Here is a 21,689-nt window from a genome sequence, read left to right as displayed (position 1 = left end):
TTTCCAAATGTCACATTTTCTTAATTTGTCAGTTTTTCGTGAGGTATATGGGAAAATTAGAAAGCAGTATGTAATTCAGTATGTTAACGTAACATTATTCTTTAGGAAGCAAAATGAGTTCATTCTATAGTGTGGCTATAGCTGTCTTGCTCTTTCAGGATCCCCCACATGGTACTGTTTAAGTACTAGGCATGGCTCACCAGACAGGGTGGGGGGCTGCATGGCTTTTACTATATTGTAGTGGGTCATGCTTTCAGACAGGAAATAGACAAAGCAGCATTGTTCAAAATGAAACTCGCGAGTGGAAATTTACACAATGCCAATCTTGCATTAGGGTGCCTAACACTATATGTTTTAACAAATAGTACAGTAATACAAAAACACCATCCTGATTACAGTAGCTCTCTGCACACAGTTCAGGGGTCCTTTCCTGAGGACTGGAGTATTTGTGACACCCGAAGACCACTTGCAAGTCCCTCTATTAAATGTCTTGACTTTATTAGTTGTGTTTTTTAGCATGCTAATGATACAGGAGTAGAGCTTTGACTCAAGATGTATGCTTTACCTTGCACTACAAAGGGACAGCCTTGACCACAGCTGTAAAACTAAATGCTATTTTTGTAATTCAGTTCTCCTTATTCAATTATAGTTAGCATCGCTAATGACCCTTACAGAGAGAATGTTGATAACTCAAATATTCTTCAATTAAGTCATTGGTAACCTTTAAGTCTACAGGTAACCTTTGCTACTGTACCATTGGGAAGACAATGACACTTGGAAGCTTGTCTTGCGTATGCAGGTTTTAGTCTTTTTGTGGAAACGCTAAACATTACATACATGCTAAATAACAGTGCCAAAAATAATAAAAATTAGAAAAAAACTAAAAATCGAGGATATATGCTGGATTAAATAATAATTATAGGAGTTTTTTTTTTTTTTAATTCAAAGCAAAAAAACACAACTTTAATAAAACAAAATAAATAAAAACATGAAAATGAGAAATTGTATTTCTTGGCCAAGCAGTAAACTTTAAAAACGGGTGCATTTTGAAAGTAAAATGCATGTGGTATATTTGTATATATTAAACCCCAGAACCAGACTACATAAAGATGTTGCAGTCTGGCTCTAGGGGAAGAAACCTCATCATCATAAATAACAATATCATTTATATGAATTTACATCATCACTCAAACCTAGCAAAAACATTTCGGAGCATCAATACCCCCTGGGGGTTTACTTTACTGAACAATGAATTTCATTCAGCTCCTTTCATGTTCGTTTACAGTGGAAGTGTTGGGTAACAGCCCGCTTCGTCTAACCAGAAAAACAGAACTAGCTGTTGTTGACCAAGAGAGAGAGAGAAGCAGAAACAAACAGTAAAAAAAAAACGGTTCCATTCTAAAACTTGTAAATGTGAACGGTAATCTTTTTGTGCAAATTGAAACACGTCAGACCCTTTTAGACGCAATACCCCACTGCAGCCATCACACAGAAACGCTTTCAAAATACATCAAATCAATGAAAGCATTTTCTAACTGAAATGAAAGTTCTCCATTTTGAAAGTATCTTTACAGGTTTACTGCTGTAATTGGTGAATAACTTAATGTTATATTTTGTTGCAAACATAACTTCCTTCTTTATTAAACAGCTGAAATAAATCTTAGAAACTTGTTTGTAAATCCTGTATTTAAGTGTTCAGTATCTGATCCTCCTGCAGTAGTTATTCAAATCATCTGTTATTGAACATATACTTTTGCTTTACAATTATTCTACATTCACGAGTGTTTTGGCAAAGAACAACAAAAACCACAGTAACTGTCTGTAGCTACAACCAGAAATAAAATATGCAGCTCCCTTACTGGAGTCTGTCACTTGTAAAGATAGCACAACAATGAAATCCTTTTAAATACATTCAAAGGCTGACCTCAAACACACTAAAAGCAGCACAACCATCAATCTTTGTCATTTTTTTTTATTTTTATTATCTTCTGTCCGTATATTTATTTATAATGTTTATCGCTGGAAAGTACTTTCTAAAACGTTTATTACAGCACACTTACAAGGCACCCAATAACAGGCTTATTTTGTTTAATTGTAAAGAAAAAAACAATATAATTGAATAAATAAACAATAGCAGAACACATAATGGGAAGTCACAGCATATTACATGGCATGTTGTATTTTGTAGTTGCAGTAAGGTGGCATGGAGTTTGTGCTGTCAATACTTTTTGGTATTGGAAAAGCCTGTTAATGCTCTTTGGGATCTCTGAATTATTTTACCATTTGATATTCCTACAATTACATCTTTAACGATAAAGCATTTTCCATGCATCAGCTATTTATTATGAAGGTAACACAAGTACCATTTTCAAAAAAAATATATTGCACCAATGTTTTCATGATACTTAGACAATAAAATCTTCCTCTTTGATTCACTACTGTTAAAAATTAAATTAAAACACTAAATATATCTCTTCATATATATCTGTATGGCTAAACCTTTTCCCTTTAAGAAAAACACAAGTTACAGTATACCATTAAAATAAAGTCCTAAATACAAAAACTAAATAAGAATCCTGAACGCATGCAGCAGTGTAGAAGTGTTAGTGTGTTCAGAAACTACCATCTAGCAGAAATGTGTTTGTAGTGTTGAGAAATCAATGCAGATTTTAAAAAAGAACAGATTGAGGTAGTAAATAATATGAATCACAATCCTAAATAACTGCTGTAAAAAGCATGCTGCTGCGGCTCTGTTTAAATGAAATTGCAATGAAGTAAAATCCTTCACTTATCCAAGTGTAGATGATGTCTCAAGGCAGAGCTTTGCAATTCTCTCACAATGTGTCAGCACGGCTTTAGTTTGTTTGCCAGACTTATATCAGATTGAAAGATACAGATTGGTGTACAGCTTTATATTGATACAATTGCCGTAGATTCAAGACACAAAAAGAGCTGCGGTTTTAAGATCTCAAATTTCCATTACAGAGGAATTATGCAGCAGCTTTGCATTTATAAGCATGTTAGGCTTCATCCCTTAATGATAAACGTTAAAACTTTATCTGCAGCCCGTTAGATTAAAACAATCACAAATACCCTTTGCTGTGTTGTGCACAGTAGTGGTTTGGTCACTATAGTTCTTGGCCATGGAGGGAAGTGAAGGGTTAAAGTTACGACACCCACACAATTTTCCGACGTGCTGGTCCTTGCAACCTATAAATGCAACGCTTCTAATGCAACAGGAAAATCAAATCTACTTGAAGGTTACATTTAAAATGCAGATCAATACATGATAAATTATCTTATAAAAAAACTACTACTGTATTTTAAAATATGTTGGAAGTACTGCATTCAGAACATTAAATTCAAGATAATGCACTTTTGAGCTCACCGCTGTGTCCATCTTGTTATTTTTTACTGTTTTTTTTTTTAACCTGTTTTGTTTACATAATAAAATCCAAATGTTTTTGCAAGATTCTACCAAGAGACATTACCTGGCTCCAAAACTAAAACTTTGTTCAACCTCTAAGATCTCTGAATATTTACAAACACTGAACAAACAAAATAAAAAAGATAATAAAATCAGATGTATATTATATATATATATATATATATATATATATATATATATATATATATATATATATATATAATAAACCCATTTAAAAGGTTCATTTTCGTACCTCTGCACATATTTACAGATTCTGTATAGATCTCGTGAATACAAACGTGTTATAGCTGCCTACAGCAGATCCAATGGACTGGATTGTGATCAGTGCTGAAGCCTCTGTTAGCTGGCCTCCTCAGGTTCCTCGTCACTCCAGTCAGGAGGGGCGTCTGTACCAAAGTATCGATCCCCAAAGTTACCTGAAGAAGGCACAAACACAAAGGCTAATCCTGGATTGCATGCTCATCGTTTAATAAGACGCAAACACAAAGGCTAATCCTGGATTGCATGCTGGTATTTTAATAAGGTGCTTCATGTAGCATATTTAAATCAGTAGAAATAATAAGAAGACTCAGTTATTTTCATTTTTGTAATCACACTGCACGTTTGTTTCAATATATTATTAACTGATGCTTTTGTCTACCCTTCTGCACACTGACAACTAAATATATGAAACTGACTTTGTAATTTGCAGGAATTTTAAATCACTTTTGGGTTAAATATGTCAACAGGGTTAAAGTACACAATGAACTGGCTGGGGAAAGTATCCCAGACACCTTACTGTCTACATTTTCCTTTAGAGTAACACCCTGACTGGTTCAAAGATCTGCTGACAGTGTTTCGGTATTTACCGATCCCCGGGATGATGTGGAACAGGTCGTTGACTTTCTTATCCACAGCGGTGGTGATGATTTTGACCTGGGGGAAGGCGTAGGCCACAGAGTGCACCCCCATCTCTGCCATGAGTAGAGACACCAGGAAGATCTTCTCCTCCTGAGCATCATGATCCTGCAGCATTGCACACACTTTCATATCAGTAGCCATGTCAATTAATCATTTTGTTATTGCTTCATTGGCAGTTTTATAAGAAGGGAAGACATGAATCACAAGCTGTTTCTTTTTTAAACAACATTTAATACTTCGACTAGTCCTCAATTATTCTTGAATGAACCTAGAGGTGGGCGATGACAGACAATCTAAACACTAGAAGATGTTTTAAATATGAATATCTATGTTAAAATCTGTTTATCTGATATAAGAGAGCTGAATTGCTTCTATTTATAACAGCCACTCCTACGCGGTACTCAGCCCACCCTAACAAGCACCAACAGATTGTATTAAATAGTCATCCATTTCATTTTACTACAGTACAAAACTTAATATGAATTGAATGCCATTCTCAACACTTAACTGATAAAGAACAAAATAACATATTTGAACATAGAAAAAGAGGTCTTGAAAGAAGTCATTCATAGAGTTATGTCTTTAAGGGCAGCGGTATTATGATCTGTCACTGCTCAGAAAATCTGAATATACCCATTCCAAACCCATCACTGCATCTTCATCACCATCAGTCCTGTAAATATGAGGCATCATTGTTATCTCCTAAAAGTGAAGCTGCTTCTTACCAATAAGACTCTTACTGCCATCATAGCAGCAGCTCCTGTTGATACAGTGCAGTCCATCAGTATGACATGGTCTTCAGTGATGTCCTTTGGCAACCTTAGGTAATGCAGCTAATGAAATTAAGAAAAACATATTGCTGAAGCAATGAGAAGAGCTTTAGACAAGCAGCACGAAACAATGCATCATACCAGCCACACCCCAATGCCCCAAGACAACACCTCAATCCTGACCTCAAAACATGCCATCAATCACTCCTGGGCCTCCAACTGTAAATTGTGCCAAGGTTGTTTTTGTGATCTGGACTAATGTCCATTGGGTGTTAGGTTGAGACCTCTGGTTTTGAAGTGAAAGGCAATGGAAGCTTAGGAGTTATGAAACAAGCTCAAGGCTGGTTGTGCTCAGCACTGGGTTACCTCAGGTTCTCCTGTGTCCTGATTGGTCTGAATGAGGATCTTCCCGATTCTCACATCTTTACACACTGCTCGTAGTGCAGGCTCCATGGTCTCTCCAGCTCGGAGAATGGACACCCCTGTGATCTAGAAAAGCACAAGCAACAACTGTGACTACACTAAATGTGTTTATATAGGATGGACCACCAGTGACAACTCTTGAACCACGCTGGTCCAAATTCAACATGTACACTGCTGGTCTCGTCTAACAATCTTACCACACGCCCTTTACAAGGGGGAGTACTACTTATTGGAATAACGCTGTAAGTGCACTGCTGTAGGTCGTCAAGTGATGTTGAGTAAAACAGTAAATAGAATTACGCAATGGGTAAATACCCCCCTGGTGTTTGCTATAATGAGAAAGCACAGAAATATATTCATTATAATTCTCTGTATCATTTTACATAGTTGTAAACAGTTAGTTTAGCCTCCTACTTCAAACAGACAGACTGTGACAAATCAATACAACTTGCGTTTTACAACTGGGATAAGGTTGTTTCAGTGCTTAATATATGGGTATGTTTTACTGTACAGAGGGATAAAGTACCCAAATATCTCCACAAGGTATAAAATAATGCGCTTACTCTTTTCCCATGAAACGTTCTTCCATCATAATCCTGGTCCTGTGGTGTCTGAACTGTAAAGGACTGTAAAATGGGTGGGAAATGGTTTGTATAATAATGAACATGTTAGAAACACATCTACACATTCTTTGACTAACCTTCTACCGGATCCTTTTTTTTTTTTTTAACTCAAAGACTGCTCTGGTTTTGTATCAAGGAAGTTTGACATACTACAGTCTCTTTGTCGATTCACCTCCCACATCAACTGCGGACGTCATTTAAAAAATAAATCCCCTTGTGGTATGGGCCATGTAGAGGGAGTGTGAGACATACGGCTATATTAAAGCTATGTGAATACAGCCCATAAGATAGATACATGAATCAACCATTAAAGTATCAATTGTCTAATCTCCATTATGTAGCAGGAACAACTTTGGTATTCTTGTTTCTGAAGCCCCATTGTTTTTTTTAATGTTCGTACTAGTTCAGGAAAGGCATGGTCTCCATGTGGCTAGCTATGGATTGTCTGCTGTGAATTACATGATTAACTGTGCAATGCTTACCTGAGATGGCAGGAAAGAAAGAGCATGCTCTATAAGTAGCCTCATAAGCCTTTTCGAATAGAAAATGAACTCATCGCGACTTGTCTCTTTGTTTCTGAGAAGAAAGGAAAGAAGACAAACAGATATGTTAAAGGTCATACCATGTGATGACTATCAATACTTTCTATGCTAGTAGCATGGGAGTAAACATTCCCCCACAGACAATCACAGTATCCTAATTGAAATCATAGAATAATAACAACAAAAAATCAACAGCAAACTTTCATTGCTGAAGCCTTCCAAAGATATTTTATTGAGCAGAACAAAGAACTAAGCTAACCATGGAAAAAAATAGACAAGTCTATAATTCACCAAAAAAAGGAATTAAATAAAAAAGGGCATTCTGTACAAAGAATATCTGCTGTATGTATGCTTAAAAATATGGACTAAAATGCCTCAGTTACACGTTATTGAAAACAAAGTGATCGAGTGGGAAACCAGCAAATGAAGTTAATAAAGTGGAGCAGGCTGCAGATGAGCGTGTGCTCCAGCAGGCTGCTGACCTGATGATGGTGTGCATCCCCCTGACCTGCGGAGTGCTCTTCAGAACGCTGAGAGTCTCAGGGAGGGGCTGGAACTGATGGGCCGACGCCAGGGCTGCCCTGAAACAACACCCTACTTTAGTCTATTCACTGCACCGCAAACATTCAGAAACATTTTACACAGGAAAACAAACATACTGCATGTCACTGGAGGGGAAAGCATTACCTGAACTAGATCTAGAGCGTGTATAAGAATGCTAAATGCCCATGCAAAGCTTGTTAAAAACCTGAAAAATAGTGACTGACTAGGGTTAACTTTGTTGATTTGAAAAAAAACTACCTAGTCTTTCCTGACCCTTTTTTGCTCTTGCTTAGTAACTCTCACCTTTTAGCCCTGAGATGAGCAAAGGGCTCTTTTCAAAGCAAAGCAATGTCTTTTTTGTAAAATGGCAGACCAAAATTGAACACAGTATTCAATGCGCTGTCCCATCAGTGCATCACACAACCTCATCATCATTATCATCTTGCAATACATTCTATATCTGAATCTTACACTTTTGTAACACTTTACTTTTATCACCATTACATTTAATTTGCCATGCATCTGCCCATTTTTGCATGATCTAAATACCTTTGGATTTCCTAGGTAGCTGCATACAGTACATGTTAGCCATTGGGTTATTCCCCACAGCTAATGCAGATAAGAGCAGAGATCCAAGCACCGATCCCTGTGGGACCCCATTGAATGCAAGGTCCCAACTAGAAGTTACTCCCCTTACTTAGCCTGCCATGTTTTTTATTATGCATTACAATACTCCTCTGTTTGCTATGTATTCATTACACTTTTTACCAATATACACGGGAGACAGCGTCTTAAGGGCTAAGCCTCTTAAAGTAATATCAATAATATCATTAGTATCAGCTGCAAATTAAGGGGTCTTAACAGTTTTTAAATAGACATTAAACAAACACAGTAATATATTGAATCTGGATGGTCACCGCCACCTCATTAGAGTGACAAACCATGCAAACTGAAGTGTCCAGTTTAGTAGAATTATATTGTGGTCCCATTTCTTTAATTGCTCAAATATTTTATTAGCATACAATCATCAAATGCAGGAGCATTCAGAAATGATATTTATTAGGGAGTGGTCATGTGTTAGGAATAGCGGGGTGGCACATGTCAAATGTTAATTTGGAATACCAACTAAACTCTGAGAGGTGGAAAGGATGATCATTCAGTGATCTCTGTACAAGGGGAGGGGGTCTACACAAATGTTTTCAGCTTTTTTGGTTACATGCATAAAAACCACCACACCATCCTATATTCTGACCAAGCCCTTATTTCTCAGTAATTCAAATCAAGCCAAATCTAGTGAAACGTTAAATTTAGTAAAAGCTTCGCTTATTAGACCAGTGACACTCGGACAGAGCAACCAATCATTCATGCCAAAATGTCAGTACTGTTTTTTTAACATGATTAGTTCAGAGCTCATTGAATTCAACTCTCTTATAGTTAGTAAGCCCATGATTCAATGATTGCCACAGATCACACTTTTTTTGCAGATTACCAAAAGTGGGATTACAGAATAATTAAAAAAAAAAAAAAAAAAGTACACTTTTTAAAGACTATTAATCTCATCTTTTAAAACAATTCTTTCTTGGTAACGTGATAAGGCCTATACATAGGGGATTGTAGCCCACAATGCCCTCCATCTTATTACTGCTAGCAGTAACAGACGTACAGTATGTAACTCCTCTATAAAAGCTACATAACGCTGCTCTAAAAACATAATTCAGCAGCCAAGATGAAACCCAGAAATGCGTTTTTCCTGGGAGTGGATTGTCAAAACTGCATGGGTTATTTATCAGATGAGAGTGGGTTTGGGAAGGAATAGAGCAGTGGTAAGGGGCTTAATCTTCCACTTTCTCTTACTAGGTTGTGTTCAAAATGCTATAGATTTTTTAAAAATAAAATCAGCATTGTGGACAAAAAAGGGTCAGTTGTTTCTTCTCAAACCCAATTTCACTCATTGAGGGGACCTATAAATACTAGATTTAAGATATGCGTATTAATTCGGTAAGACGCTGAAATCTAAATACATAATCTGGTATGAAAATATTTAAAAAATGCAAGACCACCAGTTTAAAATAAAGGTTTTAAATATGATATGAAGGAATTTGGTTGTCAGGTAAATTGCTTGCAGTTGAATTAACGTGTACTCCACTTCCTGTAGAAGCCATAATCCCACCTCTTGTTAATTTATAGCACGGCTGCACAACTCTTCTTGAAGGCCATGGCAGGTTCATGCTTTTTTCATATGCAAATTAGCATCAGAGCTTTTCCTTTGCTTTCCTAGATAGAACAAAAACCTGAACCTGTGGCCTGTGCAATGAAGCTGTGCAGATTCAGCCCTGTAGTATTTCGCCACACACACACAATATATTCCAGCTCTAAAGTTTCTATGAAACATTGAAATGATATGCAAATTCTCCTCACATATCCCAGCGCAGTTTCCTCTGTTGACATGGGAGATTGTTTATTCAGAGCAGAAGGTAGAAGGAAACACATAATGACAACAAGAAAGAAAAAAACAAAAAACACGTAACATAAAAAATGGAGAATTAAGCAATCAAGTATTCTACAGCATGTGGCATCTTTATACAGTCTGCACTCGCTGTAAATAATACAGCAAAACATGTTCTTTTAGGTGCTTGATTTTCCAATCTTTAGCAATGCAAAATATAAAAAAATCTTTTCAAATATTGAATACATCTGTTTTTGAATTGCAATTACATTTACAATTGTTGACTGGTTGTGTTTCTTCTGCAGTCTATTTTTAAACTGAGTGAACCCATTATAGTAATGAAGTCCCTTTCAAGAATGCTCGACACGTATACTAGATGTCACACAACGTAACTGTTAAGGCTTCTCAGTCATCACTTTAACCCTCAAATGCTTCCTGTGTCTAAAGCAGGCAGTGGTTTTCCTTTCTGAACCGCCTAATGGAAACTTTATAGACACTAAGCAGAACTAGAGTAAATGATACAACAGAGAGAGAGGGGTCAAAACGTCAGTTTGGAAGCAGCAGTATACTGTATAATTCTAGGTAGCTAGACACAGAAGGCTGGAGGTTAAAAGTGATACTGAATTAACTCTGAACAAATGAATATGAAGAGGCATTCTGAGTACATGACAACAACATGCTGTTCCGTGAATGTTATAAAAAAGCAGGGTTTTTAATATTTAAAAATATTCCTCAGTACAAATTAATTGCCAATTTTTCCCACAGCTATCCAGCAATAATCTGGCTAATGGATGACAAAAAGTGAATTGGAGCAGCAATATTGCCAAATAAACTAATAATATTAATAATATTACTGTTATCCTAATGAAACTCTGTTATTATTATTATTATATTTGTGTACTCGTTAGAACAATTCTAATGAAATTATAATTGACCCTGTATGTTACTGATATGCAGCAGTTGTTGTTTAGTTTCTAGAATGCCTTTGCATGGAGATGACCAGTAAAAACATGTTTCATTACCATACCTGACACTGAGCTCGCGCTGAGACAGGTTACAGTGACAACGCAGTCCGTGTAAAGTATTGCCAATAGCACATTCACAAGGAAGAGAAATAGAAAACGAGCATTCATTTCCCATTTATTAGTATTATCAAAACACAACTCTATTAATAATTAACCAAAGTGTTATTTTGCTGTGTTATATGCCAACATTATGTGCCAAGCTAAAATAAATGCTACGTGACGTAGACATGCTGAAGACTGATCTTTATCATGGGGATGGGTGGGGCTGAAGCCTGTGGGGTTTATGTAGGATTTATTTGTAATTATGTGTTGACTAATATTCCAGATTTAGTTAAAAAAACAAACAAGGAAAATCCTACTATAACCAGTTACAGTAGGTTCAGCGTCTTATATGAAAAAAGACATGAACTAAAAATGAAACAGCGACATACCCAAAACAGTCACCTGGTCTGGTCTGTTGAGTGGAATTATTTTTCTTAGACTGGCTTACAAGTCTTCAGTGGTAATATAGAGTTGATAGGAATTCTAATAAAACATTGTGTTACTGTAAATCTGTAACTAGATGGTGCCAGCACACGAACTGCCTCCCAATCTAGCCAAAACAGTGCAGACATATACAAATACCAAACCTTAAGAGATATACATTGCTTTGATAATGCTGTCACACAGAACATTTATATTTTTAATGCTTAGACACAACAGTAGGCTATTATTCTTGCCATTTGTGAAAAGCAACTAAAAATATTTAAGTCAAATTCAGAAACCAAAAGATGCACAAATCATATACAGCAGCAGTAATAAAATTGAAAAAGCAGTTTCCCTTAACATCGATTTTAAAGGATAGTGCATTTCATTAGTTTCATACAAAACTACTAAAGTAACAGGGCTTCACCTTCTTTTAAACAGTTACAACAGACAAGCATGTGCCAGTTTGACCTATTTTCCGTATTTAAGTCTGCTGATTATTCATTGGCACGCTGCCATGGTTAGTTTCTGGTTGTTTGTAAGGCAGCAGCTGTAATGGATGAAGCACTTCATCTGGCACAGCAGGTTACATTTACTGGAGTTTTCATTTTTTTTAATAAGAAAAATTTCTTTTTTTATTTTTTTTAATATAAAAAAGAAGGGAATTCCCCTTTGGAAAAATTAAACCCATGCTTTAAAAAAAAATCCCCAACTCTCAAAGGTGATAGGAAATACACTTAGTCTGTGATAGTTTGAATCCTCTGGAATTTGATTTATAAATAGATGGATATGTAATGAATAAGTTTATCAAGTGTCTGTTTAATATCAATGGTTCATTCCAAGAACATGTACAGTATGCAGGAATGCAAATACTCCAGAAACAGAATTTGCTTCTTATATCGTACTGTACAGTAGGATAACATATGATAACTGGACAGTGGTATTTATTTTGGCAAATATATTAACCTGAAGTAGTCTCAGATATAAAAAGTTGCAGCTTCAATAACAAAACAGAACTTTAGAACAGCACCTCCAGTCAAAGTATGCAATGTCCATACCCGAGACCCTGACATCTGGAGCATTACTGCTACCGTGTGGTATGTATTGCAGGGGTAATATTATACACAAGCCTGCAAAAATCTCAACACTGCCCATTGATCAAACGGCAAACTACTGTGAAATGTTCTTGCTTATTTGCTTAGCTACAATAAATGTATGGTAACATCAATTCTCTAGTCCTATAGTAGAGAAGGTCTTCATACACATCCTACACTTTTTGAATGTCTGCATTATTTGCTGAAATCATGTCCCATTGCATTTCCTATCCCCTTTTTGCTGTAGTCATGCAGCCACACTTACCTCCTCCAGTTGACTGTGCACATGTTGGACTATCAGATCAATTGCTACCATATTTGCTCCTCCTGTAATATTATATATATATAAAAAAGTATAAATAAGTCTTTGTGTTAATTTGTTTTCTTTAGATTATAATCATAGTATATTGTTCTGTATAGCATAAAACACACCATTTTAAAAACCCATTCACTTGCAATTCTATATGTCATTAATTATGTGCAACCACTAATAACACCCATATTATTGAAAACATGAATTTTTATGGTACAAGGTTACACTTAAATAATCTACAAGTGCAAGTAGATATGTGTTGGGGATAATGCCTTATTTAGGTCATAAGTTATTGTTTTACATAATCTAATATTAAGTTTAATAGCTAATCAGTGCAATAGGTTGTAAACACACTTGTAAACAACTTTCTTCCTTCTCAAAGTCCATTCACCCGATAAATGAAACAAAATGAAAATGGTTCTGTAGTTCAATGTACAAAGGAACTGGGACAAACATGTTTTTCTTTCAAAACTGTAACTTCATGATGGATAACACTGTTCTGTACTGTACAATGTATTTTTTTTTTTTTTACTGGTTTCCTTTTGCGGGACACTGTCATTTTGAAATCTTATTTTAATAAACAAACATACTCATTTATGCATCTAAACACATTTGCCCCAGCGCTAACCCAAGTGTATCATTATACAAGTGCTGTGTACCCCGGGGGACGACGATATCGGCCAGTCGCATGGTGGGCTCAATGTACTGCTCGAAAGCAGGCTTCACAAACTTGTTGTACTGTTTGATAACACCCTCAATCTCCCGCCCACGTTCAGTAATGTCCCTGCGTAGGCGTCGAACCAGCCGGATATCAGAATCTGTATCTACAAAAATCTTCATGTCTAAAAGCTGAAACAAACAGAAAAGAATGGAAGGTGTTCATTGGTAGCGTTCTACATAGTACATCCGCTTTTAGTGCATGCTGCTTAGTAGTGGAAAAATTAAATAATTAAATTTCCATTGAATAGAGTTGCATTATAACAATACAGTAAGTTCAAATTCTACATGTGATAAAACAATTACATTCAATTACTGTGCAAAGTCTTTTTGAATTTGCACACTAGTGATCTTTATGGTGTAACTGCAAATAGTTAATGGCTTTGGAGTTTTCACATTTATTATCATAGTTGGTGAATGACAAACATATTTCCTTTTTTTATTAGAAAAGAGCAGGTTTTCTTACCTTCAACAGCTCTTTGTCAGCGAAAGACATGATACCTTCAAATATAATAACACTAGCTCCATACACGATTTTCTAGAACAGAAAAAAAAACATGTCATAGACCTCCTAATATTTAGGTCAATACGTTTTGTATGGTTTGAACGCATGAGGGCAGATTTTTTCCAATTCTAAATAATCTGGCGTCATTCCTTTACTGCAGGTTACCCAGCATAAGGACTGGAAGCAGGACAGACCCTTCTTACCCACTCTTTCTGCCGACCATGCGTGGTGAAATCGTAGACTGGGATCTTCACACTCTTGCCCTGTTTCAGCTTCCTCAGCGTGTGCACAAGGAGAACGAAATCAAACGCGTCGACGTGGTCGAAATTGTAGTCGTTTCTGGCTGCTAGCTGCTGCTCTTCTGGAGAGAGAACCTGGAGTGAAAGATGTGACATTACTGCTGTGTGAATGAGACAGGGCTGGCTATACAGGAACATGTGTCACCTATACCATAACAATGAACCGGTGCTTTACAACAGAAGTAGGCAACAATGAAATCCAGTCCAGGTCTTTGCTCCAACTGTGTCTTAATTTGTGAATTTGGTCCTAAAAGTACTTATTCAATTAGTTAGATTTTTAACTATTAAAATGCAACACCACTACAGATCTGGAATTGCCAACCCCTGTTTACAATACACAGTTCTGATTGGATTTTAAAAATCTTAATAAACAGCACAATTATTAGCCACCAGATGGTGCTAAAGAGAACATAAACAGTAACACCTCAAATGGGATGTAAATATTTAAACATTTTGTGTGATGTTATTTATTATTTATTCTTTATTTATATTTTACTTTTTTGTTTCCATATTTCAAGTCTTGTTGGCTTCTTTCCATCTTGCTGTATTATGCTCCTGACTGTGTCCTTATTAACATTCCTACGACAATTCAATTAACTGGTGCAAGGCTAACTAAGAGGGCCCATAGCTTTGCATCTAACTGCCTACAAATCAACACTGATATATCGGATCAAGTGACATGACGTAAGGCAGCTGGTACCAATCTTTCAGAGATACACAAGCAAAATGTAAGAAGTAGATAACATGATGTACACATATTAAACATTTTTAGATTTTTCTGAAAAAAAAAATTCAATTTCCGGAAATCCTTTTTTAAATGTACACCCACCCCTCGTTATATCGCCCTTCACTATACTGCGGATTTGGATATATTGCGGTCCTGGAGTTGGATCCCCATTTTAACTGTCTAACTGCGTATGCCTTAGCTGCAATACACATAGGCACTTAGAATTACTGTTCGTTTGATTTCGTACTATTTCGTACTGTCACAAACAACAATATACAAAACAATTAAAAACAAAGCATTAATATCGTACTGTTATCATATACACACGTATTGCACAATAACACAAAGCAAATTAAATATCTCCTTGCTGAAGCGGTTTTTATTTTAGCCAGCGAAGTGTTCACGTGTGATAGCAACGCACTAGCAGTGACGTCAGCTCCCTAGCAACAAGCCTCCTATGTTGGGAATGGATTCTTTCAATGCAGCGGGTTTGTGCATTTGAGAAAGGAAAGGAAGACTCATGAAATTAATTGGAGACTGAAGTTGATGAGAAGCAATTACCCTCCGCTGTGCAATTTAAAACGGTGCGCTGCTTTTTATGAGAAAAAGCGGGTTGCGTAGAGAATTTATACTGGACCCTGACGCCCCCGATAAAATGAGGGCGTGGTTGTACAGTATTTGTTAGCCTATTTGTTTTTCTATGGGTCTCTCTCGCTATATCACGGTCCTCGATATGTAGCAGATTTATATTGGACCCTGACACCCTGGGTGGTGTATATTACTAGAAATAAGAGTTTTAAAACCGCTAATAACTTAAAAATATATTAAAAGCTATAAAAAAATGTTTGGGTTTAATTGGAGTACTATGTATTTTTTATTCAATTAACAAGTTACCACAATGTATATAGTCCCCAAATGCCTTTTAACATCTAAAAAGTTGCTTACAGGTGGTTGATTTGTTTAGTCTGTCACACTGTGTTTCAGCTGTTCTTTTTATAAGAAACTGTTTGTTTAGTCAGCAGAGTTGCCGACACTGCTGTGACTGTGCAAGCTGTCTCCAGGAGGAGCAGAAAGGAACTGGCTTAATTACACCACTGCTTTGTGAAATCGATATACAGATAGATAGTCGAAACTACTTAGAAAGTTATACAGTCATGTGTTCAGTGGTTAAAGAAAAGGGCTTGTAACCAGGAGGTCCCTGGTACAAATCCCACCTCAGCCACTGACTCATTGTGTGACCCTGAGCAAGTCACTTAACCTCCTTGTGCTCCGTCTTTCGGGTGAGACGTAGTTGTAATCTTAGTCTCTGTAAGTCGCCTTGGATAAAGGCATCTGCTAAATAAACAAATAATAATGTGTCTTACATTTTACAAAGCAACTTCTCTCTTTAAAAAAAAAAAAAAGATAATATCCATCAGTTTTTCTTTCTTCCGGAAACGACACTTGGTAAAGTTTAAAACTCAGCTACTAAAAGGTTCCAACATGATAAAAGGGGTTGATACAGCATGTTGTCCACTGTGCTGGCGTTTCAGCAGCAGCCTCACCTTGTAAAAGGAATCCATAGACAACAGCACCACCCAGGGCACATCCAAGGCTTCGATTATCTTCCTGGCTACTGTTGTTTTTCCACAAGCACTGCCCCCACAGAGACCTGATCAGACACAGCAAAAACAATGAAAGCACCTTCACAGAGCGCATGGTGTCCTCAACTATCCTATTCGCACACAATAATGAGAAATAACCATGTGCTGAAAACGCAGAATGAATGGCAAACATGAGGTTTCGATGTGTGTTGATTGCACAGTTTTTTAAGGTAGTGTAGGGTATACGATTCATATAATTAAGCTTGGGTGTAACTCATTCCGATCATAGCTGCAATGCAATGGTTGTATAACCAGTTTCCCTGATTAAGCTATATGACTTGTAACAAGAGAAATTTGATCCCACAAGATTTCTTTTTTTTTTTTTTACTATGGCTTGAGTCCGTCACAGAACTTAATAAAATAGTCTCAATTGTTCTAAAGACTGTAAAAACGTTACTGTGTGGATGAAGTCCGACCTCAATACAAACACTCTATCACTTAGCTTACCAATGACAAATGCTTCTTTTGATTGCGTTCCCTGCTCATTGTACCACGGAGGCCGTCCCGCGGTGTAGATCGTCCGTTTGCTTGTTCTCAGCAGGGGTGGTTCTGACTTGCATTGGCTCGTGGTTCTTTTACGAGGAGACAGAGTTGTGTTCACCGGAGGAAGAAGTCTGTCCAACGACTCTTCACTACTGCCACTGTGAAAAAAAAAGAAACAAATACAGGATGTTGCTAGGAATAGCTGCTGCTCTCTGTGTTTAACATGGACTTGGAATTACAACATTGAAAACGTGTCATTATTGTTTTGATTGTAGTTTATTCCACTTGGGTAGCTCCCTCATGGATATCCCTCAGAGATCACAAATTGCAGGTTTGAAAGAACTGTTGCCACAAGCTTCTTATTTCCACAGAGAGCCACAGCACAAACTGGAGCTTTGAAACACAAGATTTGTAAACAACCACAAAAGTAGCAAGCCCAGTTTGCTCGTGCTTGGTTCAGCAGCTGGGTTATTTACCGGCATGTATTTATTTATTCTTTATTTGGTCATAAAAATTGCTACTTATTGACCTGATGAGACTTACTAACAAACGTGGATTGTTTATTGCTCCTTCTCTCCCTTGTTATAAACGCTTTTTGTATTTTGTATGTAAAAATGTGAGTTTACAGGAGCTTTTGCAATACTGTCTCCCAAGACATCAATAGAGGCCTGGTAAAAAAAACAAAAAAAAACAAAAAAAAACAATGGCTCCTAGTCCAAAAAAAAAATGTGGTCGCCAAATCTAATTGCTGTGTGCCACTTCAGCAGTTCACAAAGGCAACTTTTTCAGCTTGGTAACCTTTTTACTTCCTTTTTTGTTTAATTAGCTGTATTTTTATTATCGTGTTTCGCTGTTCTTGTTCTAAATGTATTGCGTGCAGCTGTTCATTTTAAGCTACATTTTTTATATAACAGTAGTCGCACGCGTTTGGTCATCACTGCACGAAAATGTGGCTACCTTATTCTGCTGGTGTGTTAATACAGCAGCTCTCTGCACTTATTCCATCATACTGTTACGCCCTTCTCCCACTTCAGTTTCTTAAAACATGTGATATGCGTTTTTTTTGTAATACTGATCAACGTCATAACGCATTCATAAATATTGAAACATGCTTTTAATTGACATGCACACCCATTTTTAGTGCAGTCTGGAGCCCTGCCTAGTACAGTAAGTACTGCTTTCGGCTCTTCTAATTACTTTCAACGATCACCAACCCCAAATGGCAGCCTGCCCACATAATTCTATTATCAGGCCAGGGATACTACGAAGAACATTACCTGGAAAAATACTTCAGGCGTTATTCGCTTACTGCTGCATTTACTCTGCATGTGGATTGAAATTCATGTAAACAGAACAAATTAAGGATTGTCCGTAAATATTGTAGTAAAGTGAAAATAAATTATTTCTCAACTTATATTGAGCCAAACTACACTATACAATGTTCCAATCGTTTTACATATATTAGTGACTAGCTCAGTAGGTCTGGCTAACATGCAAACTAGTTGTAGGAAATGAATAACCGCATAATATTGGGGGGAAAAAAATATAATTTTCTGTAGGGTCCCATAATCATGCTCGGTGTTATATTCAAGTTCTGTTGACCTAGATAGTGGATTTATCTGCCCAGACACACGCTGCTTCCTCCCCTGAAACTACGTCACTCTGTTTGACAAACATACTTGTACTTTCTTTAAAGCCAAAGTCCAAAAAGCACAACAAAAATGGTACATACTAATGATGTTTTACAGACAACACCTGGCTTGCTTGTGTATCCAGTGTACAATCTCAATACAAATAAGCTGAACATGTAAACGATTTTGTACTGTAGAGGAGAACATTCAGCATTAAAGTTTTGTTGGCACTTTAAAAATAAATAAATAAAATAAACATTTCCACCACAGATTATGTATCATATTTGTATCCATCCTACCAAATTTTAAGACTGTCTTGTCTTTGAACCAATATCAGACTTATCACAGTGTACCTCTTACTAGGAATACAAAACAAATGTTGCTATTAAGAAATACCTACAGAAATAAAAACCCTGTCATGGATCCCTGTCCTCTGTCTTTTCCTGACCTTGTACTTTGCATATTCAGGTTATCTACATCAGATTAATGATAACACTCAAACAAAAATGCCCCTTAGTTATGTATAATACAGACTACAGGCCTGTGTCACAAACACTGCAGGGCTAACAAGTTTCAAGACAGCACTTAAACATTTAACACAGTGAAATAAACAAAACACAAGAAACACGCTTACCTGCCATCAGATGTGAGCGCCCAACAGCCAGTAATCATGGCTCCAGAGTACGCAGGAGTGTTCATGTCTATCAGCACACACAGAACCTATGTGTATCCTTGATTCAACAACCTCAGCTCACAGCACTTGAAACCAGTGCTTTATAGTGTAATGGACATACAACACTGTGCAGTACAGTATCTTATTTAGCTTCCCTGTCCTGTGACTCAGCGCCGGTGTGGGATATGGGGAAAACGAAACTATCGTTGACTATCTGTTTTGTTTTCTTTACTGCAGTGTTGGTTAGCCGTGCAATTGCAACGGCTTTTCGATCTCCGCACAGCCAACACACACAAGAGGATAACTTATCCTACAGATTATGTTCATTACATGTTATTAATAGCAGCGTCTTCGTGAGAGACATGCCCCCAGCAACATGCACAGCCCGTTTTGGAGAGGGGCTGTCATCTGCCGCTGACATTTAGTGTTGTTGGAGGCGCTGCAAAGGCTCCAGTTAGACACTGTTCTCACAACCCACAAACACATTTGTGTTTAAAAGCTACATATAGCACGTCTGACATATGAAATATTGTGTGCAAAAGCCCGATCTCTCATGTAGGTGTTGACAGTCCATTCCGCTGCCTCTGTATATCAGGACGCGCTCTCCCTTTGGAGCCTCTGCATACGCGTAAACAAATTGATGAAACTCAACACCTTCCCAGCTGTATGGTTTTCTCCCCCACCCCAAGGCCAATCAGAAGCACCAATGGGATTCCCAGCTTGATTGTGTTTTTTTTTTTTTTCCCCAACCTGCCAGCGAGACTGCTTCTAAACAAACAGTACACCTACCATTCCTAACAATTAGCCCACAGCACTCCCTGCTGGCAAAACAACACGCATATTCCACACTAAACTAAAAAAAAAACTCGTACAGTGTTATTTTGTTACCAAAACGCAGATACAATTTCTGCTTTTATTTTTTACAATCTAACTAAAAATAATAATATAATAACATAAAAAAGGAATACAATATTTCTCATATGCTTTTCATGTTTGGATGCTCACACAGAAGGTTTTTATTTATTTATTTAAAAATAATAATAATAATAGTAGCACAGCAAAATCCGTTCTACAACTGCACACTGTTTAGAGAGATTACTGTAATCTTGTTATATAAAATGTATCTCACTACTCCCCCTGCTGGTAATTCTGCAACAGAGCAGAAGCATGTGCAAGCCATTTGTTTCTGCACATAATCGGTAGACACAGAGCTGTGTTTCTGTTCATTGTTTACATAAAATATTCCGTTTATTTCTGAACGCTTTTCTATATATATATAAACATTACTAACAAATAGTAAATATTAACCTCCAATAAATTCAAATGTATTGGAGTTTTTTTTTTAGTACAATACAATAAATCATTCACCTAGAAATTTTGCAAAGATTATTATTATTATTATTACTATTATTATTATTTATTATTGGCTTGTCTTAACACTATCACCTGTGCTAGTGTATCCCTAGTTGAGTTCCAGTCGCAGAAGGATTTGTCAGCTGTTGGCTTGGTCACGCTGTGTGACAGCAGATTAGACACCGGGATCTGCATGTATGGACTGGGGCACCGCACTGGATTGTAGCAGGCTGAACGGATTCGTGATCCTGTGTATTCATTAAACAGACACACACACACGAACAGTGTATCTGCTGCAGAAGCATCTCGAACTAAGAAGCAGTAATATAAACTGTACGATTTCCGCGTCATGAAAGAATGAACGACCTAATTTCTAAAAACTGAACATAGTGTATCAACTTGTAGAATATTTAGCAATATTTACCAGGTGTTTTATTTGTATTTTATGTGAATTACATAAAACAAACTCCCTGCTCACAATATGTATGACTATGTGACTTCCTGGATTTGACAGCGGGAGCATGCATCTGTGTACGTTGCATGATGATGATGATGATGATGATGATGATGATGATAACTCGCGTCAGGTCACTGAGTTTAGTGCGTGTTACAAAGAAAAAATGAAGCATTACTAATTACATTCTAATACATGTATTACCTGTCAGACCGAGTGGCGGCTTTGTCCATGTTTTCCAGCTCGGCGACCCGAGTCTCCATGCTTAAGTCAGACATTGTTATTCTTCTTTATCAGCTGTTACGGTAGACGTGACGCATTGCATGTTGGGGATTGTCGTCCTGACGTCGGAAAAGCCCGTCTGCAGAACATGCGGTATGTTCAGAAATAGAACTACATTTTCCAGAACTCCTGGGTCCCTATTATTTTGTACACACTGCTTGCTGGAGAGTAGTTCATATAAGGGTATATTTAAGACAGTAGCCCTACCACAGCCTGTTTTTGAACGATGAACAAATATAGCCACCCACCCTGAATTACTGGAACGGCCTGACTATACCCATGCACAAGACGCTCATGGTTAGCATTCTGTAACTGTAGTGAACTGGTACA

At 37.1% G+C, this 21,689-nt stretch overlaps 1 protein-coding gene across 4 annotated transcripts; it reads right to left on the bottom strand.

Moving 5' to 3' along the window:
- Positions 1 to 1,954: 1,954 nt before the first annotated feature.
- LOC117420394 (uridine-cytidine kinase-like 1) lies at positions 1,955 to 21,427 on the bottom strand. Of its 4 annotated transcripts, none has more exons than XM_034905968.2 (15): positions 21,282 to 21,427; positions 16,931 to 17,124; positions 16,385 to 16,491; positions 14,018 to 14,188; positions 13,776 to 13,847; positions 13,252 to 13,441; positions 12,545 to 12,606; positions 10,723 to 10,739; positions 7,189 to 7,287; positions 6,647 to 6,740; positions 6,105 to 6,167; positions 5,485 to 5,607; positions 5,074 to 5,181; positions 4,297 to 4,453; positions 1,955 to 3,864 (listed from the first exon to the last, which is right to left on the bottom strand). In XM_034905968.2, exons 1-15 carry the CDS (start codon positions 21,353 to 21,355, stop codon positions 3,788 to 3,790), a joined length of 1,608 nt encoding a protein of 535 aa, XP_034761859.1. In that variant the 5' UTR covers positions 21,356 to 21,427; the 3' UTR covers positions 1,955 to 3,787. The 4 variants fall into 4 exon arrangements, with proteins under 4 accessions (XP_034761859.1, XP_034761858.1, XP_034761861.1 ...); XM_034905967.2 differs by lacking the exon at positions 10,723 to 10,739 and adding an exon at positions 9,668 to 9,687; XM_034905970.2 differs by lacking the exon at positions 21,282 to 21,427 and adding an exon at positions 19,232 to 19,882.
- Between the last annotated feature and the right edge of the window lie 262 nt (positions 21,428 to 21,689).

This window comes from Acipenser ruthenus, chromosome 18 (assembly GCF_902713425.1).
Source record: "Acipenser ruthenus chromosome 18, fAciRut3.2 maternal haplotype, whole genome shotgun sequence".
In the NCBI taxonomy this organism is placed as follows: Eukaryota; Metazoa; Chordata; class Actinopteri; order Acipenseriformes; family Acipenseridae; genus Acipenser; species Acipenser ruthenus.
This window is presented reverse-complemented; position numbering and strand designations above follow the sequence as displayed.

Excerpts from the sequence above, each read along its gene's own strand:
- LOC117420394 (XM_034905967.2), bottom strand. The coding sequence starts at position 21,355 with ATGTCTGACTTAAGCATGGAGACTCGGGTCGCCGAGCTGGAAAACATG. Across the intron at positions 14,189-16,384 it reads CTATGGATTCCTTTTACAAG|GTTCTCTCTCCAGAAGAGCA; the intron begins GTGAGGCTGCTG and ends CTTTCACTCCAG. Across the intron at positions 13,848-14,017 it reads ATGGTCGGCAGAAAGAGTGG|AAAATCGTGTATGGAGCTAG; the intron begins GTAAGAAGGGTC and ends TTTCTGTTCTAG.